The sequence below is a fragment of the Hipposideros armiger genome, unplaced genomic scaffold (genome assembly GCF_001890085.2).
Source record: "Hipposideros armiger isolate ML-2016 unplaced genomic scaffold, ASM189008v1 scaffold_24, whole genome shotgun sequence".
Taxonomy (NCBI): domain Eukaryota; kingdom Metazoa; phylum Chordata; class Mammalia; order Chiroptera; family Hipposideridae; genus Hipposideros; species Hipposideros armiger.
Window position 1 is genome coordinate 6,799,737 of NW_017731374.1, and position 16,067 is coordinate 6,815,803.

The 16,067-nt window shown below is 53.5% G+C and overlaps 1 protein-coding gene across 6 annotated transcripts in view; it reads left to right on the top strand.

Annotated features, from left to right (window-relative positions):
- Positions 1-16,067, top strand: part of COL27A1 (collagen type XXVII alpha 1 chain) — a 141,578-nt gene that overhangs the window by 33,437 nt on the left and 92,074 nt on the right. For all 6 annotated transcript variants that reach the window (XM_019635911.1, XM_019635915.1, XM_019635910.1 and 3 more), the window contains 6 exons: positions 1,022-1,075; positions 9,815-9,859; positions 10,446-10,499; positions 11,008-11,052; positions 13,949-14,002; positions 14,911-14,955. In XM_019635911.1, coding sequence (XP_019491456.1) covers positions 1,022-1,075; positions 9,815-9,859; positions 10,446-10,499; positions 11,008-11,052; positions 13,949-14,002; positions 14,911-14,955 — 297 coding nt within the window. The remainder of the gene's footprint in view (positions 1-1,021; positions 1,076-9,814; positions 9,860-10,445; positions 10,500-11,007; positions 11,053-13,948; positions 14,003-14,910; positions 14,956-16,067) is intronic.

Below are 16,067 nucleotides of genomic sequence, written 5' to 3' on the forward strand. Positions count from 1 at the left end.
GAAGGGCTATGAGACCAGAAGGTTCTCCTATGGAAGAAGAAACACTTAGGTCAAAGGATTTCATCCACCCCTGATGTGTCCACCCCATAAACTAATCAAGGGGCCTGGAGGGAGTGCAGGACAAGTGGGAACAGGGGAACCCAGAAATCTAAGTAAGGTCCCCCGGCGTCTCAGACCTCCATATCCTGGAAGGAGTGCTCCGGTCTGCCTGGCTTCTTTCTGGAGACAGCCTAAGAGCCCTCCAGATAGGCAGAACACTGCCTCACCACCCAGCCTCATGTGCCTGGGCACATAGAAGTGGTAGCTCTCTTTGATTTCCCTGAGACACAGGTGTCTCATTCTTTCAGTCCCTCACTGATGAGTTTTTTCATTCATTACACTGGGTGTAAATGGTCACATACACACCCATCTGCTCCTCCTTGGAATCTTATAAGCCGGGCAGATGGGCCCAACTTGCAGATGAGAAAATAGAGGCCCCAGAGGCAGGTGGCTTGCTGGAGGTCACACAGCTGGTCAGGTGCAGAGCAGGACTGGTGCTCAGGTCTGATGAAGTCCAGGACCCCAGGCTTCTGTCTTGCACCTGGGTTGTCTGTTCTTGGGTCTCATGGTGGTGGCAGAAATGCCTCCTTTGGTGACCACCATATCCAGCAAGGATGAGGAATGCAGAGAGAAAGAGCTGATTAGAATGGAACAGATGAATTGCATGTCCTCTGGGACAGTGGGTTACAAACAGTGGTTCTCAAATATTTAGCAGCAGGACCCACTTCCCAAAAGATATCCTATGCCGAAGTCCAGTATAGAAAATGGATCAACTGGAGTGACTGGGTTGAGTGGAGAGGGGCTGGATGCCCTGCCCACTTGGCGGCCCTCACCTTCCTCAGAGGCTCCCCATCTCCTCTGAGGCTTCTGGGCTTCTGTGAATCCTGTTTACAAACAACTGGCCATGCGAGGTCACACTTTTAATTTAAGGAGCGTCTCTGTTCCCATTCCCCTAGCTCACCTCCTTGTCTGTCTTTTGCAGGGCGACATGGGCTTGCCTGGGCTCTCTGGGAATCCAGGACCTCCTGGACGAAAGGTACACCCTGGTTTTGATGCTTTGCCTTGCCTGCTGGGCTTCCTAGCAGGCGGGGTCATCCGGCAGCCGAGCTGTGAGCTGCCTGCCCTCCGGGACTCCTCTCCCTAACCCCAGCCCAGCTCCCTTGATTGGCGGGAGGTGAGCGGTCTGTCCTTGCCTGGGGGCAGGCAGCACCGTGACTTGGAATAGGTCCCCCCAACCATGGTTCATGAGGTGTGAGGAAAAGTGGCCCTGGTTTGCTGTCCTTCCTGTAGGGGTCCAGCTGCTCCTGGGAGGCCACCCCCAGGAGTACACATGGTGGTGGAAGGAATATTGTTAGAGCCAGGAGGGCCCTTGGGCTTACATATTCCCTCCCTGAGCCTCAACCTCCTTCTACCTGGGATGGAGACAGTAACCCCTTTCCCTTAGTTCCCTACTGCCTGGGGCTGTCAGCCTGGAGCAAGGCCTGGAGCAGAGAAATTCGGAGAGAGCCCTGGGGTCAGTCAGACCTGGGTTCTACTCCCAGTTCCACTATTTCCTAGCTGTGTGAGCTTGGGCAAATCGATACCCTCTCTGAGTCTAATATCCGTCCCTCCTTGGTATGCTGCAGGGCAAGGGCGATGCTCTGTAAAGGAAATGAGTTCTCTGTACCTTCTGAGCTGTTGTCACGCTGTCCCTATCCCCATCCCTGTGCTTCAGCCATCCTGGGGGAGTTCTCTAAATGTCCTTGTGGGGAAGTCTGCCGTTTTTCTAGATGGTGGATCTCTGGCTTGCAGTGCCTCTAGATTTCTTCTCAGCTTCCCAGACTCAACGCTACTTATGCCCAATCCAGGAAGTCCTGCTGAAACCTCAGCCATCAGGCCAGGACCCTCTACTCTGCTCAAGGACCCCTAGCCCATCTTAGCTTAGTTGTTTTCACCCTGAGTTCAACCTCACCAACTAGGCCATGCAAATCTGGCTTGTCGCCTTCCCTACTGAGCCTGGCATTGGGCCTACACATAGTAGGTGTTCAGGAAGCCGGGGTAGGACAATGTAGGCCAAGGGTCAGCTGCTTTTTGCAGGGAAATCTCCCACTGCTGATGGGTTTTCCAGGAGATCCATCAGCATAGGGCCATGTCTGAAGCTTCTACCCTGGCTCCCAGCTGTGGCCACAGCTGCCATGTCTCTGGGCCACCTGGTTCTCATCTGGACAGCTGCGGTGCTTCCTGGCTCCATCCTGTCCCTGCTCTGAGGATCCTAATGGCACAGGGGACTTGGAGCATCATGTCCCCCGCATCCCTTTCTGCTCTCCCCTCCGTGGCTAGAGCAGGCCACACCGAATCTAAACAGTCCAGACCCAGACGAGCCTGTAACTGCCTGTGAGCTGAGGAAACATGGAATTTTCTGGCTCAGAGAACACAGAGGGACGCCCTCTCCCCACTCACTTCCCCTCTGGGCTCTAGCACTTTCTGATGGATGAGGTGTGAATGGAAAGTCTCCTTCCAGCCCTGGCTCATAAAGCAGCCGGTGGTGGTCTCGCGCTGCATGGCGGTGGGAGTCTAGCAGAGGTGGTGGGAGATGGGAAAGTAGACTGGACCGGCTCCTGCCTGCGTTCTGGGGTCCCCTGCTTTTGGCAGATGTCCAGGGAGGCCAACAGCCCCCAACCGAGAGGGACCAGCTCACCTGAGCAGGGAAGTGTATCTTGTCTAAATTAAGGAAAAGCCTGCCTGTGGCTGGAAGACTATTTGGCAAAGCCATTTACACGGAGTCCCTCGGCCCCGGCCCACGCAAACATGGAGGAGTTTGGTCTGTAGCACGCCAGGGTCACCTGCTCACAGAGTGTGGTGGGCAGAACATGGGGGAGCTCAGGAACCCAGGAATGGGGCTCAGGGGAGAGGACTGATGGGGCGGGCAACTGGGCCTGTAATCGTCACTATTTGTAAGCAGTCTCTTTCACAACCATCTTTGGTGACAATAGTGGCCACTTTGCCCTGGTCCGGTTGGGTGGCTTTTCTGCCTCATCTCATGTGGGGCGCCTTGGGAAAACAGAGACATCGGAGGGTGAAAGGTGAGGTCAGCGCCTTCTTTGCTCACTAGCATGTTGAATTTCGGTGTCACTTCAGAGTGACACCAATACTCCTATTCATTCTTTTATTCAACAGAATGGGTTGAATACCTGCCATGTGCCAGGCACTGAGCTGAATAAATAGACAAAATTCCTGTCCCCTCAGAGCTTTCATTCTTGTGGGGGGAGACAGCTAATTTTAAAAAACAGTAAAAATATAAGGTATGTTAGAAGATGAAAAGGGCTATGGGAAAAAATAGGCAGAGAGAGGGAGTTTGGATTGGGAGCATCTCCATATTAAGTAGTGTGGCAAATTAGAGGCGGCATAAAGAGTTACTGTCCCTCATCATATTGTTTCTTCACAATAGCCTCCAAAAGCCTCCAAGAGGTGAGGCAGTATTGTGCCCACTTTACAGCTAAGAAAGCCAAGGCCCAAATAGGTCTCCTTCATTCATTCATTCAACCAGTCATTCAGCAAATAGGTACCTGTATACCTACCCCCACCCTCACCCCCCACCCCCATGCCAACACTGCTGTTAAATGCAGATGAGATGATTGAGGGGCCTCGTGAACGGTAAAATCTGCATCCATGGTTCCCAGCCCCGCTGTGCATTAGAAAAAGCTTGGGAGCTCGGGCCCCACCACAGAGATCCTGGTTCAGTGAGACCCAGGCACAAGAGTGTCATATGCAGCCAAGACAGAGAGCCACTGGTTTAACGGAAATATCTTTCATGCTTACTAAGCAGCAGAGCTGGGATTTGAACCCAGGTCTCCGGCCCTCCGGCCCTTTCTCCTCAGCACTGATTGAAACAGCTTCTCAAATACGAGCGGGCACATCAATTAACAAAGAGTCTCCCCACCTGAGAAGCTTCCATTCTGTGCCTCCATCTGCGATGCTGGTGAGGGCCTTTGCTGAGCCGATTCCCGAGGGCTGGGCAGGCGCCTAGGCCAGGTCAGACAGACCTGGATGGAATCCAGCCCTATCCCTCTCCGGCTGTGTAAGCTTGGGCAAGTGGCGTCACCTCACTGGGCCTCAGGTGCTCCATGGAGTCGTTGGGAGGGTTAAGTGAGATGTTACAGCCCCAGGACCTAACACAGGGCCGGCACATGGCAGGCACTGCATGCATAGTTGTTGAATGAATGAATAATCATGATGATCTTGAAGTAGAAGCACTGAAGGTCTTGCTTGTCTGGTCCCATTAGTCATCTTGCTTAGATAACAGTTAAGCACTCTCCACTAGCCAAGAAGTTTACCAGAGCCCCATCTGCACCTTAGGAGGGTGGAGTCCCATGCTGTCCCCAGTCTGACCCTGCCTTCTCCTGTAGAGCAGTGCTTTTCAACCGGGGGTGGTTTTGCACCCCAAGGAACAGTTAGCAATGCCTGAAAATGTTTTTGGTTGTCACCACTGGGAGGGGGGTGCTACCAACTTCTAATGGGTAGAAGCCAGACATGCTGTTAAATACCCTGTAATGCACAGGACAGCCGCCCCTCCACAACGCTTATCCAGCCCACAGTGCAGCCGTGCCGATGCTGAGAAACTCTGTTGTGTAGAAACCCTCACTCCATCCAATCCTATGAGCTCTTTGGAACTCATTCTCCCTCCTGAGGCCCTCACCCTGCCCATGGGTCCCCCCTGTGCCATCTGAGCTGGCTACCGTCTGCGAGCAGCTGTAATAAAATGGGAGGGCAGAGGAGGAAATCGAGGAACATTTTGGGGAGCGTGATTGCGGCTGCCTGAGATAATCTGTAGAACTCCTAGTGCTGCCTGGCTGTAGCACCCCCAGTTCTATTCAGAGTGCCTACTGAGAACCTTCTCTAGGCTCTCCTGCTGTGGAGCTGCTCTGGGCTTCTGAGGTCCATGCTTGCTGCCATTTCTGAGGTCCAGTTCCCCTCTGCTCTCCAACCCGGCCCCTCTTTCAGGCCTGCTTTGATTGGCTGTCTAAACTCTCTTAGCACTCAGTACTTCTTCATTCCACTTAATATGTGTTTGATACCCACGACCTCTTCTAGATGGTGGGGAGTGAGTTTGTTTTGTTCACTGGAGTACTCTTTGCACCTAACACAGGGTCTGGCTCATCTTTGGGGCTCAGCAAACCTTTGTTGAATGAATAAACAACTGGGTGTATGAATGAGCCATACAGAAATTGTACCTTCCTGCCCTGACCTGCCTGAAGTACGCGCTGAGCAGAGTCTGGCATCAGATGCCTGGCTGTGCTGTGATGGACTGTGCTTTTGGACAAAGCCACACATTCAGAATCCTATCATTTCTGAGCCAACAGGATGCTTTGAGAGGACAGCTGGGGAAATGGAGGTCCAGGAGGGGCAGGGACTTGCCCGGTATCATGTAATGGGCCACCCTTCCTCTTGGCATGTGTTTCATCTTCACTGATGCTTTCTGTTAAATGGGGCTCTCTGTCCTGTTGACTACCCCATGTGTCTTGTGGACTATAAGGTGGTAGGGAAGTCTCGTGGAGCGCTAAGAAGTATGGTGAGTTTCATTTTACTGCAGGAAAGCCAGGACCTCGTATGGGCTGAGGTGCAGCCTGGGTGAACATGTTGGTCCCCACGACCCTCAGGCAAGGACAGGACCCCCCTCCTCTCCTCCCTGCCCAAAGCCCAAATAGCATCCCAGCCGACAGGGAGACTGTCTGCAGCAACAGTGAGGTGATGTCTGGTTTCTCCTTGTGCATTGTAAGCAATGATTAATCTGGCTCCCAAACCAAAATATAGACCGAGCTCTATTATAAACATGGGTCCTGTGGAGACCCGCCTGCCGGGCAGCTGGAGGCCCCTTGCAGACTCCGTGGTCCCTGGAGCGCTCCTGAGGTATCTGATCTCCCCTAGTGCTAGTCAGGCACTGATCACACACAGGGAAATCACTGCCCATGGGTCCACCTTGTGGTCAGTGCCCACCCCATAATTGCTGGGCCCTGGGAGAAGATAATGGTTTAAATTCTTCCAGGTCCCAGGCCCCTGTCATTTGAAGCTATTTGGCTGACCCTAGTTTGGTAAACACTGGTAAGATATGTCCAGGGAGCCTACGAACCTCCTGTGCACCCCACCCAATGCCCTGGCTGTGCTCAGTGAGCTGCCCCTGTCCAGCCAGGAGAAATGTATGTTCAAGGTCCTTCAGGGTCTGCTGGTTGGGAAAGACCTAGGAGTCGCAGCCTTCTGGACAAAGCCCAGCCCAGCAAGTCTAGAGTCCTGGGGAACAGTCCAGGCTTGCCTACAACTTTCTAAGTAAACTTGGCCAAGTCCCTTCCGTTCTCTGAGCCTCAGTTTCTCAATCTGTTCAATGAGAAAGGAGGTTGTCAAATTGATGGCTTAGGTCCCTCCCAACTCAGGTGCTCTAGGGTCCTGTGGCCACTTTCTGCTCCAAAATGCTGTAATGATCTTCATGCTGTGTCCTGGGGAAGTGGGTCTGTAAGGGGGCCTTTCCTTGGGTGGCTCTGGGTCTTCTAGGCGGCCCTCGGTATGTCCTACCCCATGATTTGGTGGTTAAGAATACAGGGATTGGAGTCACAGTCTGGCACTGCCCTTAAGAAGCTGTGTGGCCTCAGGAAAATCACTTTACCTCTCTGAGCCTCAGTTTCCTTACCTGGCAAGTAATTCCTTCCTTCCAAGGGTGAATCCAAGGGGCTGATGAGTTGATGTATTTAAGGCTTTAGTGCTAGGCCAGGCATAGGACAGGCCATTGTCCATGTCCCCCATGATCATTTGTTTCCCTTTAGCTGTGTCTTGAGTAAAGGGTTTACTTGAAATTTCCTTCTGGGATTTCACTGGCCACACTTCTCTGCTAAAGTATTGGTTGCTAGCAGGTTTATTCATGGCTGCAGAGGAAGTCCAAGGAGTGGGTGATGCTCAGGGGCTCCCTGGTCTCCTTTCACGCTTCTCTTGGGACCCTTGCTCGTTATTTCACTGGCTCTTTGCTGCAACCCCTTATGGATGGCAGAGGATGGCAGAGTGAGACTTAGAGAAGGCAATCGCCTGTGTTAAGTCACATAGTCTAGATAGAGCTCAAGGCTTGATTCATCTCTTCGTGGAAAGACTTTGCTTCTTCTTCCTCATCTGCAAGCTCCAAGTGGAGAAAGACAATAGTGGCAAATATATGCGTCACATCACGGCACATCTCTGCTCAAAAGCCTCCACAGTTTCCTCTCATGTTACCGTCCAGCATGCTCTGGCTTACTGCTTCTTCTCTGACTGCCCCTGCCCCTCTATGCCTCACCCCTCACTCTTTCTGCTCCAGTCACACGGGCCTCATTGTTCCTCGAACCCACCCGAGAGTGTTCTTGCATCAGGGCTTTTGCACCTACTCTTCCCTCTGCCTGGAATGCCTTTCCCCAGAGAGCCAGCCTCCGTGTCCAGTTCCCTCACCTCATTCGTCAACTCAGAGCAATCATCCGTGCCTGCCCACCTGCAGTCACACCCTCCCCAACACTGCCACTCTCCGTCCTCTAACTCTGCTCACTTTTCTTTGAGGCACTGGTCACTACCACACATTATCTTTCTTTAAATTTTGATGGTGGTAAACAAACAAACAAACAAACCCAAAACAACATAAAATTTACTATCTTAACCATGTTTAAGTATACAGTCCAGTTGTGTTAAGTGTGTTCACATTGTTGTGCAACTGATCTCCAGAACTTGTTAACCTGAAACTCTACACCCATGAAAATAACTACTCCCCACTTCCCCCTCCCTCAAACAATAGCCTTTATATTTACTTTTTTTTAATATCTCCTTAATTGGACTATGAGCTCCATTAAGGCAAAGGATGTTGTCTCGTTCGTCTCATGCACAGAATGATGCTGGTGCATAGAAGTTCTGTAAATGTTTGTTGAATGAATTAATGAAATAGGAAGATCATGATGATAATAGCAGCTAGTCTTTGCAAGTCCCTGGAATTCAATGCCAGATACTGTGCTGAGTGCTTTACACACATTATATCATGCAATCCATGTGCCAATCCTTACATCCCCGCTTTACAAAAGCGAAAACGAGGCTTACAGAGGTGACATCAGTGGCCCCAGGTCAACAGCCAGCAAACAGTGAAGCAGGAGCGGAACCCAGAGCAATCTGAAACACGTTGCATGCCTGCTGCTGGCTGTGGCCTGTGCCTCAGTTTGCCTACTGGGGAAAAGAGCACACACCTCACGTCAAAGAATCTCATCCAGCCGTGTTGAATTCGTCTCATGGGCCTTGAATTGAGATGCATTCATGTCGCTTAGCAGTCTGAGGCATGAGTAGGTGCAGAAGGAATGCTTGTAAACTCCCCAAACCTCCTAGGTCAAACCAACTCTGCTGTTTATAATTAAGAGTCCCGCTTCCTGGGGGCTTGTGGGGGGTGCTGAGCATGTGTGCCTATGTGTGTTTGTGTGTGTGCATATCTGTACATGCCCAGGATATCTGCAAGGCTCTCTGTGTGGCCTCAGGTATCAGAAGGACCCCTTGGTAAGTGTGAGCTTGGTGGTCCTTAGCAGTGGCACTTGGGGTGAGTGGTTCCGTTCTCTGAGACTCAGTTTTCTCCTCTGTAAAATGAAGATGATAGTCCTTACCCACCCCTCTTCTATCAGCTATAAGGGCCAGAGGAGGCCTGTAGGTGTTGTCCTGGGTGAACAGCCATGCATGGAGGGGTCTGAAATCATCATCGTGTGTGTGTACTCTAGAGACTTGTGTATCACCCTCTGAGGAAGGCTTAGAACTCTAATTCTCAAGCATCAGAGCTGAAGGGGCTCAGAGGTCTAACTCCCTCACTTGAGGTCCAGAGAATGAAGGATGGTAACCTACCCAGAGTTGCCCAGTAAGTCATACACAGTGTCTGAGCCAAGCCCAGCACTCCTTGTATAAGACGCTCTGACCAAGACCAGTGTGGCCACCCTGTCTGATATGGAAGCCCTCTGTTCAGTCTTATTTCACAACAGCCCTAAGCTGATAAAGCTTGAAGTCCGGGATTTCCTTTTAGAGAGCTCCTAACTCTTACGAAACGGTTCAGGGGTCATCCCCAATGCTATCTGAAAGCACATGCTCATTTTGATCCTCTTGACCTAGAGAGCTGGCCTTGGACAATGATAGTTTGGCCATAGAGACAGAGGGTCAGATTTGGTGCTGGGTTGTTGCCAGACTTCTTCTCCATCAGGCAGTTGGGTGGCTTCTCTTCCTCTGGAATAGCTGCTGGGACCAATGAGAGGAAGGGAAGCAGCTATTTGGGTTAATATATTTGTTCAATATGTGTGAGATCTTTTCTGATAGGGGTTTACTCAGAAGGGACAGGAGCTGAAAGAAGGTTCCAGCATCACAGGGTGGCTGAGCATATCCCAGGCCTTAAGATCCTAATCGGTCCACCCACTCATTGAGAAACCCCTCTACCCAGGCTTCTGACGGTCTCACCCTCTCTCTGGATTTGGAAAGAATGGTTAGGGTACAGCATCGCTCCATCACCGTTGCTGTATCTCAGTGGTGCTCATAATCCCTGCCCAAGAAGTAAACAGCCCCTCTCATGCTCCTGGTCTAAGAACCTGAGTAGCAGAGAGGAAACCATAGAAAGTCGCTAACCCTGATGTACATGGACCCATTCGGCAAGTACTTATGGAACACGTACTGCACCCCTGCCATGGTGCTTGCAGTGCTGGAAAGGCGGGCAGGGAGGCTGGGCCTCTGCGATCCACAGGCCCAGATGTGTCTTCCTGGCCTGATGCAGCGTCTTCCCCCACAGGGACACAAAGGCTATCCTGGACCAGCGGGGCACCCCGGAGAACAGGTGAGGGCCGCAGCCTCAGCCCCACCCTGCTTGCTGTCCCGCACTCCGGCCCCTGCCTGTGTCTGGCCGCCTCCCTGGGCCCTGCTCCATGAGCAAGCCCTGGAGCCAGGCGGTTCTGCCTCCCATCCTGCTGGGGCCCCCACCCTACCCCGTCTCTCCCCCAGCCACATGTGCCTGAGAGAGCTGGAGTCCACACCGGCCCAGCACTGGCATGAGCTGCTCAACTTCGGTTAGAGTCATGAATAGCTGGCCTGTTCCAGGCAATGTTAGGGGATATTATACACGCCGCCACGGGGTTTGCAGGAATTTTGGCTGCCCTGGCCCAAATCAAACAGCGGTGGCTGCCAGCGTGGGAGAGCCAGCCAGGCTCCCTCAGCGCTTTCTTATTCCTGGGCTGGTCTGACCGGTTTCGCGGAGGGGTGGGCTTAGGGGCCCAGCAGGCCAGTGGCTTCCCCTTCCTCCCGTTTCATCTCACGTTCCCTCCCTTTTCTTTGTCCATTGTAAACCCCGGTCCCCCCACTGCATCCCAGACCCGGAGCGGGGCAGGGTCTCTTCTTTCCTCATGTTTCTCTTCATTCCTTTGCAGGGGCGGCCGGGACCTGAGGGCAGTCCAGGGGCCAAAGGTTACCCTGGCAGGCAGGTGCAGTATATGGCTTCTGGAAGCTCTGTGGCCATGGTGGTGTGGAGATGGCCACAGGTGCCCCCAGCAAGAGGGAGGTAGTGGGCTGGGGACCAAGGAGCTGTACCTGCCAGGTGGGCTCTGAAGAAAGGGCTGGACCAAGGCAGTAGGGAGAGGATGCTCAGTAAGAGAACAGAAGGAAGAGGCGTTCTGGTGCTGTGGGGGTGGAGTTCTGGTGCTGTGGGGGTGGAGTTCTGGTGCTGTGGGGGTGGAGTTCTGGTGCGGTGGGGGTGGAGTTCTGGTGCGGTGGGGGTGGAGTTCTGGAGGCTCCTCCCACCCAGCCTTCCCCCTCAGCCACCTCCCTGGGACCATGGGGTAGCTGGTGGCTCTGTTTGAAGACCATGAGTCTAACCCACTCCTATTCTAGAGGGGTCAGCTGAGGCCCAAAGGAGACAGGACTCACCCTGGGTTATTGGCAGCAGGTAGAATGTCTCCATATGTCCTTGCCCCTCTGTCTTTTGTGTTTCAGGGGTTACCTGGACCTGTAGGAGACCCTGGCCCCAAAGGCGGCCGGGTAAGTGGGCCTTGGCAAGTGCCATAAAGGTGGGGTCCTGGGTGGGCATTACCTGTTCCTCCAGCGGGCCTGAGAGGGATCAGGGCTGGAAGACCTCCAGCCAGTGTCTGTTGGGGGACTGGGGCCGAGACCCTCCCACCCGAGTGCTCCCTGGAGAGCAGGGCGGCAGCAGGAGGGCAGATGACGGGGACTCGTGAGCCAGGCTTGGTCCCCATGGCCGGGCAGACGGGGGGCTGGCAGCAGTCCAGTTGCTACAATCAGACATTTGCTGGCCATGTCCCCCAGCACATCCCAAGTGCTGGGAATCCAAGCCAGGCCACTTTGTCTGTCACTGGAATCCTCAGAGACGTCTCTCCTGCTCCTTTGGGAAGGCAGTGGATTGATGCTGCTCAGGCCTGGAGGCGGATGGGGCACCTGCTCTGCCCTTCCTTCAAAGCCCCTGGAGCAAACCCTGAGTAGCCAGTAGCCTTAGCTTGTCCATCTTTCCAATGGAGTAATATCCACTCTACCTCTAGCATGGTTATGGGGATACCAGGAATTTGGAAGCAAGTCGTGCTAAGGAGGGGCTCCCCAGTGGGCTATGGGTGGTGGAGAAGGTTCTGGGGGAATTGAGTGAAAATAAATGGAGTTTGGAAGACAAAGAAATGATCTGGTGGAATTCTCTCTTCTACATCCAAGAAAACTAGGTAATGGTGGGGACCCAATAGCCCCAGTTTGTACTGCACAGCTAAGGTAGCACTGGGATGAGGCCCAGGGGTCCTGAGGGCTGGGTTCACTGCCTCTCAAATATGCTCAGCAAGTGGGTCACACAGTCCTCGGTCAGGCCAGGTCGGTGTGATGGGTCCTCCACTCTGGAGCCAAAGCTGTTTATGGCCACAGTTTCGCCCTAATCCCAGGAACTGATAGGCGGCTGTTAGGGGAGCATCTGGGAGGTGGGCAAGGGGGTGGGTAGGCAAGTTCCCCAGGATATGGTGGTGGTGATGATGGTGATTATGCTGGTGGTGGTGGTGATGGTGGGTGATATGCAGGGGCTCCAGCGGCTCCTCTCCTAAGACGTTGGGCCTCCCTCCTTACCCCAGCCGTTTCCATTAGCTGTGGCTCCAGAGGGGCCGTCTGAATCCAGGAAAAGGTTTTCTCAGTTCAGCCCCAGGGTCTCTGATCTGCCAGGACAAGAGGCGTGAGACAGGCTAATGACACCTGGGGCTGCTGGAGGTTTGCTGTGCCAGTGGCTCTTCAGGCTACATGTGGGGAGGGAGCTGGTCTGGCCTCAGCACACCCCTCTCCAGGGTCACAGAGCCCTGAGCAGCCTCGGTAAACAAGGGCTGCTCCAGCTGTCCTCCCAACCCTGCCATCGCCAGCCTCATGTTTATGAAGTAGGCAGGGTGAGGCTTTGGGGTCAGGACAACTGGCTTTGAGACATGTTCTGCCATTAACCAACTGTGGGATCTTGGGCAAGTTGCTGGACCTCTCTGAGCCCATTTCGTACCTGTAAATCTGGGTTATAAGCCCTGCTTGGAAGGACCAGCAAATGTCGCTTGTTAAGATGACGGATGTTATCATACTGGGTGCCAAGAAGGAGGCCCCATGACCTCTTGACCTTCTAAGAAAGGACAGATGGTTGTAAGCCTGAGTTGGTTGCTTGTTTGGGGGAGGCCATATAGCAAGGTGGTTAGGAGCCTGGCCTGGGAGTCAGCTGACTTGAATTCAAGGATCAGTTCTACCATACTGTAGCTGTGTGACCCTGGGTGAGTCACTTCACCTCTCTGGGCCTAAATGTTTCTACTTCTACAGGGGCTGACTAATAATACCTACTTTCTGGGGGTGTGGTGAGGCTGCAGTAAGTATGCTTTAATGCATACAGAGCACTAAGAACCAGGCTCGGCACATAGCTTGTGCTCAGTAAATGTTATAGTTATTTTAAAGTCATTCCACAAACATCTAAAGAGTGCAGATAGCGATAGGAACCCTGGGCTAGGGCCCTGCTCTTTGAGAAGTTCCCAGGCAGATGAGGACATGAAACATGGACAACAGAGAGTGAAGATACAGTGTCAAAAATGGTAAATCCTATTAACTGAGGTGCAAACATGGTGGTGGGGTAGAAGGGAGAGGTTGTTTCTGGCTTGGGGCACTGAGGGTGCTTGCCAGGGCAGAGAGCATTAGAGTTGGGCTTGGAAGGATTTGAGCTGCAGTCATGGGGTGGGCAGGGAATGCCTGGTAGGGGGCACAGCATGAATAAAGGCTGGGAGGCAGACGCTCAGGTGCATTCTAGAGCAGCGGACTCCGCCCCTAATGAGTTCTATCCCTCTATCTCCAGGGCCTTAGCTTTTGTCTGTCCAGTGAGGATTTGACAGCTAATTGGCAGGGTCCTTGGAAGGGTTAAATACAGTGGCACACATGTGTTTGTCAAGATGTCAGCAGGCTGGGGTGGCAGCTGCTGTTACTGCCAATAGTCAGGCAGCCAGGGGTGGATGTGAGCCCCATGTCCTGGGCCTGCAAGGCCTAGGAGGAGGCATTGGATAAGCCACAGGCGTCCGCCAGCGTGCCTGGGGGTGAATAAGACCCGGTGCCACGCTAGCATCTAACCCGGCCTAGAGCTTCCTTCCTGCAGGTCCCGGAGCCCCCGGTGCGGGGCGGGCCTCTCCCCGCGAGCGCCCGCGCCCTTCCCTGGCGTGAGGGTATGTGCCTTTGGACTACATCGTGGAAGCCAGCACCATGCAGTCCATGGGCATATACACTTGCCTCAAGGCCTATGTCGTCGAGGAGCCACTGGAACTGCCGCGGCCACCCTCCAGGAAGAGGAGCCGGGGTGTGGGAGGCCAGCAAGGGGACTGGGGTGGGTCGGGCCAGCCACACCTCACCCCGCGGCCCCTCTGACCCCCCATCTGCTCTTTCCTAGGGCTACATTGGACTCCCAGGGCTCTTTGGCCTGCCAGGGTCTGATGGAGAGCGAGTGAGTATGCTTTCTTTGTTGACCTCTTACCCACCCCACCCATCCCCTCTGCCAGGTGCCAGCCTGGAGAAGTCATGGAGTACCTCCTGGACAGGTGCCCTTGAGTTGAATAGGATTCCACTAAGGGGCACAAGGCCAGGCCAATGCCTTCCAGACACAGGGAACAGAGTGTGCAAAGTCAGGGACATACGATAACTTGGCAAGTCTAGCCGTCAGCATAGTCCAAGTGCTGAGAGTGAGGTAGGAAAAGGAGGAGACAAGGCTGGACCAAGCACCCGGGCAGAGTTATACAGCACTCAGGGGCCAAGGTCAGCAAGGGGACTCTGTTCTGAGAGCATGGGGAACCGACTTCTGAAGGGCTTTCAGCAAATAAGAAATGTTTCAGATCAAGGGTCTGCAAACCACACACAGCCTGTGGTCTAGTTCCCACCTGTCAGCTGGTTTTGTGAAGTTTTACTGAACACAGCCATGCTCATTTACGTGCGCAGTGTCTATGGCTGCTTTTGTTCTCGGTGCAGAGTTGAATAATTATGATGGGACTGTATGACCCACACGCCTCTGGGCCTTCCTCTCCATCCCCTCCCAGCCTGAGACCATATTTGGGAATTCAACTGTGACCTCATCAACAAGCTGAGTGTAGAGAATCTCAGGAAAGCAGAAGGAGCACTTAATGAGCACCTGCCGAATACGAGGAACACTGGGTGCTTTCCGTAGGCTTCTCCCAGCTAAGGTCTATGCAGACCCCGACCCCGTAGACTGCAGGGACCATCTATCCACTGTGCACATCACTGGTATCTACTGTGCATGTGGCCTGGATGCGAGGCCCTCTGCGACTTCCTCTTGTGGGTGGCCTAGTTGTCCCCTGCTGGAATCCTGTCCTGACCTCTTTCCCGTCTCTTCCTCTACAGGGCGTGCCTGGCGTTCCTGGCAAGAGGGGCAAGATGGGTAGGCCGGTAAAGATTTTCCGTGTCTATTACGCAGACTCTATGGGGGAACCTGACCTCCCACTGGCCATGCCGCCCTGCCCATCTTGGGCCTGGGCATTCTCCGCTTGCTTCTCTCTGCTCAGCCATCGCTCTGCTTTGAGTGTGTGGGCCGGCATGTGGGGCTGTCTGAGCCTTGTGTCCTGCTGCCAGAACACTGAGTGGCTGCTTCCTGGCTGGGGCTCCCGCGGGCTCTGGGCCCCCTGGGATGCAGCCTCTCTGTGTCTGTGTGCAACAGATTGCTCTGCAGTGTACTTCTGTGGGCTGGGGGTGGGGAGCTTCTGCTGTCTGGGTCATTAGTGTCCATGCAGGGGGTGGGGGGGTTGCTGTTCCGACTGGGGGATCTTGGCTAGACTGGGTGTCAATGCTCCTAACTCAGAGAACACTCAGTCTCTGTATTATCATGGTATCATCAGTTTCACTCATACACACACAAGACCAGAGGGCAGTGGGGTGTTGGGCAGGCCCACAGCAGGCATGACCACAAGAGGGGCTCAGTAGTAATCCCCAATCCACCAACTTTGTCCATGACACTCCATCATGGTAGGAAATTGTTTTTTCCATTGTTTGGGCATCTGCGGGGCAGGAAGAGAAAGCAAGGCACAGAGAGATTAAGTAACTTTCCCGTGGCTTCACAGTGAGTAAACAATGGAGCCAGGATTCTAACTCCGTTTGGAGCCAGGATTCTAACTCGGTTGTCTCCAGAGTCCACTGATCTGAGTGATGGCTCAGGTTTGCTGGTTGGTGAAAATACCACAAAAGTAGATTCCCTAGAATTTTCGCCTGGGGGAAAAATCATTTATTCCAATGATCTCATTATTCACAAGGGAAAACTGAGGCTCTGAGAGGCAGAATGATCTGTCCAGGGTCCCCCTGCCAGGCTGAGGGAGACCCAGGACTATAACTGAGGTAGCTTTCTTTCAGGCCTTGGCCCCCTTGGGTGGCTTACAGCTCTCTGCTGCTGCCTTGCAAGTTAATGCTCAGACTTGAAACCATCATCAGCGCTGGGTCTGGGCCTCTCTTTGCTTGTGGTTGATGGAGCAGGGATTGTGGGGAGGTCAGAACTTGAGAGGCAACTGGGA